At 41.6% G+C, this 8,701-nt stretch overlaps 1 protein-coding gene across 1 annotated transcript in view; it reads right to left on the reverse strand.

Moving 5' to 3' along the window:
• LOC104941497 (piezo-type mechanosensitive ion channel component 2) overlaps positions 1 to 8,701 on the reverse strand; it is a 55,587-nt gene that overhangs the window by 14,820 nt on the left and 32,066 nt on the right. Inside the window, exons 19-33 of the mRNA XM_010766602.1 lie at positions 6,473 to 6,585; positions 6,046 to 6,218; positions 5,669 to 5,845; positions 5,427 to 5,591; positions 4,708 to 4,908; positions 4,418 to 4,622; positions 3,761 to 3,862; positions 3,492 to 3,657; positions 2,411 to 2,654; positions 2,201 to 2,297; positions 1,282 to 1,441; positions 821 to 910; positions 581 to 663; positions 393 to 458; positions 90 to 205 (exon numbers count right to left, since the gene is read on the reverse strand). Of these exons, the coding sequence (XP_010764904.1) occupies positions 90 to 205; positions 393 to 458; positions 581 to 663; positions 821 to 910; positions 1,282 to 1,441; positions 2,201 to 2,297; positions 2,411 to 2,654; positions 3,492 to 3,657; positions 3,761 to 3,862; positions 4,418 to 4,622; positions 4,708 to 4,908; positions 5,427 to 5,591; positions 5,669 to 5,845; positions 6,046 to 6,218; positions 6,473 to 6,585 (2,158 nt within the window). The remainder of the gene's footprint in view (positions 1 to 89; positions 206 to 392; positions 459 to 580; positions 664 to 820; positions 911 to 1,281; positions 1,442 to 2,200; positions 2,298 to 2,410; positions 2,655 to 3,491; positions 3,658 to 3,760; positions 3,863 to 4,417; positions 4,623 to 4,707; positions 4,909 to 5,426; positions 5,592 to 5,668; positions 5,846 to 6,045; positions 6,219 to 6,472; positions 6,586 to 8,701) is intronic.

An 8,701-nucleotide genomic window follows, 5' to 3' on the forward strand; every position in this document is an offset into this window, starting at 1 on the left:
ATCAGTGTTTAAGATCATTTAACATATGGAAACAACTAAATGTATTCATCATTCTTTTGTATGTACGCTGTGTTTTTGCTGGCTCTAACCTGGAAAGCAGATTTCTTCTTCGGTGGTGGTTTCTCTTCATTCTTCTCTGTAACGTCGTCCCCCTCTTCCTCCTCACTGTCACTCTCAAACAGGTGGTAGCCACAGTTGTTTTCCACTGCATAAAAAGAGCGATGTCAGAAACTGCAGCACAATGCATACAATGATCCAAAGCTGCTCCAGTGCAGCTCAGAGGCTGAATTCACTGATTTACTGCATAGCCATAGAGTTAAAAACACGTGACAAATAATAGGAGATAGAATGATCAGAAACAGCTCTAAACAGTTTAACATGTTGCCTCTCACCTCCAGGCTGAGACACCCAGGGCTTCCACCATTTTCCGACATCTTTCTTAGCCTTCTCATCGTCAGCTGGAAAACACAGATCGATCGGTTTAGTTATGTTAGATATATGCAGAAGTTTTCCCTTCAAATGACAAAGACTCCATTGTTTAATAAACAGTAGAAACAGAAAATGTATTTGTTTTAGTTACCCAGTGTAACCTGCTCCTGATCAACAGGAAGAACTGGTTTGTCTGCTGGTCCACCCTTCTGTTTTGATTTGATCTTCTCCATCCTGCAAGAAGAGGGTGGGAAGATGATAAAGTGGGATATTAAGAGGGGAAGTTGTGTTGGGAGACAGTAGAACGCGATGTTATTATTTCATTCACAGTCAGAACAGCTGAGTTGTTGTAAATGTACTTTACACTAAATGTTGCTATTTAATGTCTTACTGTTTCTTCAGTGTCTGCATAGACTTCTTCTCCATCTCCAGCCTGGCAGCTACCTCCTTCTTCACTCTGGCCTCAAACAGCTCAGCGCCCCTTAGAGGAGGAGACAGGTCATATTGAAAAACAGCCTATCTCTGTAAAAAATTATATTCTGGTTTCAGCTATAGTCAGAAATGTTACAACATTTTGTGTAAAGAATCAATTCCTAATTTTTGTAATAAGATGTTTCCTGGAAAAGTTCTTATGACTTCATTTCAAATGAATTATTTCCAACTAATGGCATGCTTAACATAGATTATCTTTTAGCAAGTCTGTAACATTTTAACACTTATAAAGAATAACGTTTTGAATATTAATGAAAAATGAATAATATCCACACACAATTTCTAGTTTCTAATTTGTATCCCCTCTGCCTTATTGTACAGTTCCTTTGCTGGTGCTATAAGTATGTTGGGGTCGCAGACCTGGACGCCAGGATCTTGGAGGACTTGAGGTCCGACACCACATAGAGGAAGTAGTAGCTGAGGAAGACCCTCCTCTGAGCCAGCAGGACCGTGAAACAGATGGCGTCCCAGACGATGCCGGCCTCACCTTCCGGCAGCTCGCACCCATCGTCAGGAGCAGCTGACGGGGCGGGAGAAATATGTTAGACTCTGTTCATATAATGTGTAAGTTATAGTATGAAAGAGAGAGATTTTAGATTATACATTATACTCTCACACCAAGAGGCGTAAACCAAGACGTGTTCTCTCAAATGAAAGACCGTGACACACAGGTTTGTAAATATGCATAATAATTTTATAATAAGAGAGGTCTCTGTTTTCTAACTGTGGTTTGATCTAGCTAAATATAATTGATTTATGTACGTTTTCAACAGCTCTTCTCATGTTCTGAAATTCAATGCAATAATTGTAAATGTAGTTATATTGATATGATTTATATTGTATTATATGGGATGAAGAATGTGATGCTTATAAAGAGGATCTTTGAAATATAGAATTATGGCTTTGGTATGACTGCTTTTTCTTTATGCAATTGTTCAATGTACTTTAATGGATTGTTAATAGACAGTTTGTTTTGGGAAGTGTTATTACCCTGGATGTTGTGGAATGTGTGTCCATCCTTTAGGTCTTCTGACCTGACAAACGTTAATTTAACTTTTGGGGCATGGATTAAGTGTTCAGTCATTATCTCTCTATTAAAAAAAACACTTAAGAACATCAAATGCTCCAAAGTAGTTTAAGTAACCTCATTTCTGAATCCTCTTAAGATGTAACTCTGAAGTCTAACATGAACTGTATAATTGTATTATTTATATTCAGCAAATATGAAAACACCTATATACTATACAATGAGAAGACTGTGCTGAGATGTATCACTCACGGACGTCGTAGCCTTTGATGGTGCAGAACAGGCTGAAGGCCTGAATAAACCAGCAGCCGCTCTTCAACAGGCTGTCCAGGTAGGCACAAGACCCCAGCTGACCACACACAAATAAACCACATAGAAGGCACAGTTGACTGTATAACGTTTGAAATAAATGAAGTGCTAGGCGTCTTAACAACTGCATGTGTTTTTGGTGTGTTGACTCACAGACAGCAGGTTCTTCATGGCGATGACGAAGCAGGTGTATCCGATGAGCCAGTCCCACAGGCGCAGGATGTATCTGACCGGCTGCAGCAACACGCTGCCTCCAAACAGCATGAAGTAGAAACAGGCCACCAGGTAGCCCAGGCAGAAGATGTTGATCCGCGTGGTGCCGGTGATGAAGATGAGGCACAGCACCAGCCAGAAGAAATAGCTGAACACAAACACTTTGGCCATGTCGAGGTAGCACCTGAGAAGCAGACAGAGAGTGACGCTGAGAAAGAGAGGCATAAAGAAAAAACAACATGCTGCCAGAACAGATTTCAAGAGGGGTATTTAATGAAATACTGTGAACAATACATGAGAAACTGAGATTGTTGTATGTACAATCACCGGTCGGACTTAAAAGCCAGCTTCATGAGTTCATTAGAAACAATGCAGCTTCTTTACATTGTTACTGAAACTGTTAAAGGACCCAAGCAGATGTGGAAGCAAGCCTTTAAACTAAATCGGAGACGTCCATAGATGCTTATCCAGCAGTCTCAGTTTATCAGAGCCGCTTTCATTAATTGAACATACTGAGCAGGACGCTGTTTGAAGTAACTAAACAAGTCATGGAATATGTTATGAGTTTCCTGGCATATGTGAGGGTCTTTAAAAAAAAGACACTCAGGGCCATGTCGGGCAAAGAAAAAAATTAATCATACATCAAAAGAAAACACTTAAAGTACAGACTTCTCATTCCTGTTTGCAATCACTGTCTCTACCACTACTTTATATCATTTATTTTATTGTTTTATATATCTTACATTTTAACTTCTGCACTTTTTTACATCATACATTCTTTTTTTGTTATTATTTTAAAATATTTTGTATACAAAATATAAAAAATATAAAATCGATATCATATATATGTTAGAAGGAGCTTTAGATCAAGATTTTGTTGGTTATGACATAACATAAAATAAACCTAAAAACTGACCAAAAGAAGTCTGAAAGGTATTTGAAATGGAAGAAGGACTACTTTACTGATTACAAATACTTAATGAAAAACTAAATGAAAAGAAGTGCTTGTTGTTTTCCTGACCTGCAGTGAAGGAAGTTATCGACAGGGATGAAGGAGTTGCAGGAAGAAGGGTCCAGACTACGGCTGATCTCCACGTTGTCTCCAGCCAGCAGTCTCACAGCCGCTCGGTTCTCCTCCTCAAACACCTGCCACTGCAGAGAGGAGCAGAGCAGCAGGAGGTGGTCGTCTGCAGAGGGCAGGAGAGAGAGGAGGGGTCAACATCTGACACGAGGAAGAGATTCAAATCAGGAGAGGAGAGAAGAAAGTAAAGATAGCTAAATTAAACTCACAGAATATGAATAAAGGATCGGGGCTCATGGCGAAGTCCGGCAGGTAAAACCACTTGATAATATTTGAGGTGAGAGGTCTAAGTGCCGTTCTCCAGGGGTAATCTGGTAAGAGAATACATTGGAATAGAAAAGCATACAATGATATAGCATGAAGTATATGCAGCAGGGACATTTTTTATTTTGAAGTTGTGTGAAAGGAGAATTAATCATTAGGTGAAGTGACAGAACATTCATTACCAACTTGTCTCTATGTCTACCATTGTAGAATAACGTTATATCACCCTATAATTTATGTTATCTTACTTACCAAACCATTCATAGCTTATTAAAGTGACAGATCATTTGATGACATATTTCATGCATGCTTTGCCTTGATATTTTGCACATGTTTCTTTATTCAATCTCTTGTTCATCAATTTGTGTAGATCATACTATAGCCTCTTCATCCCTTGATTTATTGTTAGAGTTTAAACTTCTTTATCACTACTCAAGTTCCTCATCGATATATTTAAATCAAACTGCTTAAGACTCTTCTTAGAAATATTCTTTCTGCGAGCTGGTGACCATACAACGACAGGGTATTTAAAAAAGGGACCTGAATTTATAATTATATCAATATTATATTTGCATAAAAATCTGAATTACAAGCATCCATACCAACACAGACGGCAGGAGGGATGCCGATGCAGAGCAGGTACTGCAGCACCATGAGCCCCGCAGTGAAGCAGCAGTATTTAGGCCACACCTCCCCGATGGCCTTCCTGCGTCTCCGAGACACAACAGCCAATAGAGCGCAGGAATGCAGCAGGGCATAGAAATCCATCCTCTGACCAATCACATTGACCGCCACGATTAAACTGATCTAAGAAGAAGTGAGGGTATGTTATTAAGTCAGAGTCAAAAACAGTTTAGATACAAAAACCCACACTCCAGTTCCTGATAGGTACCTCCAATCCAAATTTGTAATAGAAGAAGTTGATGAAGTACTTGATGCAGGGCAGGACGCCGTAATCAAGGTGCTGCCTCGTGATGCCCTGGAAGATGATGCTGAAGGACGGGGTCTTCAGGTTGTTATGGAGACGGAAGTAGAGTTGGTGCCGATGGACGGTTGCCTCGAACACCAGCAGCCCGAGCACCATCAGGTGGTTCTACAACACAAAAGTTAAAGGTTTAACATTCACACTGCTCCATCTATGATACATCTGACAGTCCAACTAAAGATGAGACATGCCTCATTTAGATCTGGCTGATGACACATAAAAAGGCCATTACTAAATATAGTCTTCAGAAAAACTGAATGCCAGCCTATTTGTCAATGATGTTAAACACCTAAATCTACTTTATAAGACTCCACAAAGAATTTATAAATAAACCGCGGGAAAGAGACCAGCCTCTTATAATTATTGTATGTACTGCAATATTGTTCTTTAAATGTATTGTTCATCCTATGGCCTCGTTATTGCTTACTTTTCTTACTTTTTAATTTAAAAAAGGAGAAAAAAGGTATTTATAAATGCTATTTCACCTACAATAAATGCACAGCAGGGTCCCACTCTTGATTTAATGTACTTGATCTTTAATAATGGATTTCAAGAGCAGCTTTGTATGATTGTTGGGATTAAGAAAGATACAATGTTTTTAAACTTCGGCAGGCGTGTCACCGTACCCTTAGACAGGGGAGGATCCTGCCCTCACATTTGAGCAGCGCTCCACACCAGTACACAGGGTCCACAGGCTCGATGTAGAGAATAGACCTGGTGAGCAGCTCCACCATGTTCCCCCTCAGCTCCGCCCCGTCATCCAAGCCCGAGCTGTTGGACGGCACCAGCCCCTGAAATACAAACAAGGTTAACGCCCACTGACAGGGGATGCAGCTGTTAGAAACACACATGATGTAAGGATACTCACAACTGTGCAGTTAGAGGAGTAATCTAGCGGTTTTATGACTTTGAGCTGGTAAAACATCTTGCACACCACCATGACGCAAGCCCACACCGCTGAGATGCTGGAGGCCGCAGGTCGTAACCTTGAGAACGGGAGCGCAAACACCCACAGAACCAGGAAGAGCGAGTTCATCAGAGAAACCTGTGAAAAATCAAGAGGTATCACTTAACATTTAAGTACATGACGGCGCAAAGAACACCACATTTGAACTGGGGCAAATAAAATGTTGGTGACAAATATTTTATTCCAAGAAAGCTTTGGTAAACTTTTTTCTGTACTTTTTTTATAATCATCAAATATGAGCTGAGTAACACACAGACCCCAACATTAATTTTCCCCACCTCTTGCAGTGATACCCAGATGATGCCGGAGGACACAATTTTGAGGCTGTGGAGCTCCAGCAGCCTCCAGCTCTGCTCCTGCAGCTTCTGGAGTCCTGACAGAGCCTGAATGAGCAGCAGGCTCGCCCGGTCCACGATCACAATCCACTTATCCTCCAGACTGCTGGGGACAGCTTCTGGGAGGAGGAGAAGACATCATTTGAACAACTCTCATATGGCTCAAACAGCAAAGATGTCTGTTGTAATGCACTACTTTAACTTGACAATATGACTCACAAGCACTTTAACATTATTGCCAATTGTATGTATAAAAAGAATCAATGAAACTAAAAACAAACTTGTTGTAAGCACATTGTTCAATTAGTCCCAGGCCTAATTGGCCTAATGGAGGCTGAGGAGTCATATGCGGGTATTAAGCTGTAGTTACCCTCCTCTGTCTTCTCTTCCTGATCCTCCGCTCCTTTCTCTGAGGAGGTTTGTAATCCAACGCTGTCCAAAGTCTCCTGACTCATCCCATTTCCCATTTGCTCCTTCACAAGTCTTGAGGAATGGAGAAAATGTCTTGAATATTTAGACAAGTATTGGAAAACTATATTAAGAGAAACTTACAAAACTGAGAAGATTCTGCACCAAGGAGAGGTTTTATCAGTTATTATGTGTCTGTAGCAACCATAAGGTTGAGGTAGTCTACCTGCACATGCATGTTTATACCACAAGGGGGCAGATCACCTGATGGTTCATCATTGTTTCATGCTGGAGATGAACAGAAGAAGTGTGTCTGCCTTTCACAGCTTTCACACCAGCGCTTTTCCCTTTCTAGCTCCGAGCTAGAGCTTTTCTGGTTCAGCTCCGGTTTCCCTTTACTGCTCCCGCTTTGTTCACACCACTGAAGCCCCTTTCACACCAACGCGTGTTGTGCTTGGAGATCGTTTTGAGATGCTGACATCTTGCACATGTGCCTTGTGGAATTTAATAAATGAGCGTTGTCTACATCTATAATACCCTTGCGGTCTGAGTGGTGTAACAATTTGGAGGTCCTACCGAGATTATTAACTTCACGGCGAAAGGTTCCCGGAAAAGCACGGTAAAGACGGATACTGGAGAGCGACGGGTAACGTGGTTTGTAGCTAGGCTAAGCTAACAGTTCAAGTGTAGTGTAGCTAGTACGGCTCTGCCTCGTTTGTTGTTTTTCCAGTGAAAAAGTCCGGTCGAACTGCGTACGGTCATAAACAAGATGTCAGATCACAGAGAAGATTTTCTAAATGAGATTTTAAAAAAACTGTTAGGACTGACTGTAAAGGAATTGCAGCAGTGTTGTGAGTGTAGCAACCTCACTGGAAAAGGATATGTGGACTGTTAAGGGAAATGTTTACATACTGTATGTCCTAAGTTATTGTATGTATAGAGAGATTGTGTCTATTCTGTACTATAGGGATGTAATACTGTTATTGTACCATTGTGAGGCACTGTAGTATTACGTGCTAAGTAATGACCAGGCTTGCGTCATGTAAATGAGGGTGTGTTCACCTGATGCACTTTACACTGTCTATCTTTGTTCTCTTCTAAGTTAGCTCGGCTGAGCGAAGGAATCACCTGTGAAGCAGAGGAATAAATCATGCTCAAGGGCTAAACAGTTCATCGTCTCCGTCTCCAATATTTCTCTCCGAGTGCAGCGTAAGAATAAGCTGCCATCCTAAACCTCAACAGGTTATGGGCCCAGGAGTCATTCGGGGAGAAGTTTGAAGATTTATCACCGTCAGAAGTCACGGCGAACAGCGTGCTAACGGGATAGCAAGATAAGCTAACATGGATCATCGAGGGACAAGCAGGTTGCCTCGACTGATGTTCGATGGAGATGAAACTAAGTATGAACTGTGGGAGACAAAAGTGTTGGGACACCTTCACCTATTAGGGTTAAAGAACACGATTCTAAGAGAACCAGATAGTGAAGCCGAGATAGCGGCAGACGGCAAGAAAAATGCAGACGCGTATGCTGAGCTAATACAACTTTTAGACGACAAAAGCCTCTCGCTAATTATGAGGGATGCGCCCGACAATGCAAGAGAAGCCTTAAAGATATTAAGGGGATATTATGCCGGGAGGGGAAAACCCCGGATAATAAACTTGTATACCATGTTGACATCGCTTCAGAAGACGAACAGTGAAAGTGTCACAGACTATATCATACGGGCAGAAACCACCATCACTGCGCTACGGAACGCAGGTGAAACGTTAGGCGACGGCCTATTGATAGCCATGGTTTTAAAAGGACTGCCTGAGATGTTTAGGCCATTTGCAATACACCTGGCACATAATGATGACAATATAACGTTTCCAGAGTTCAGGTGCATAACGTAACGGCGGCGGCGGCGACGTAGAAGAGACTCTGAAAAGAGCGAGTAGAACAAGACAGAAATGTGGACGTGCACCGCGAAACACACACAGTGAAAACGTAACTATTGTGGTACAAAGGGCTGTGTGAGAGCGAGCCACCGGGAAAACACGGCGTGAATTTTTGTGTGTTATAGTCGTTAACAGTGACAAGGACAGTATTACGTTGGAACGGAACCGCCCGGCGGCAGGCCCAGAGCGAACTCAGAAGTAGTGCAATAGTGAGCTGAGACAGCAAGAATTAAAGAGACACAAAAGTTTTGAG

This window comes from Notothenia coriiceps, unplaced genomic scaffold (assembly GCF_000735185.1).
Source record: "Notothenia coriiceps isolate Sejong01 unplaced genomic scaffold, NC01 NC01_scaffold00003414, whole genome shotgun sequence".
NCBI lineage: Eukaryota > Metazoa > Chordata > Actinopteri > Perciformes > Nototheniidae > Notothenia > Notothenia coriiceps.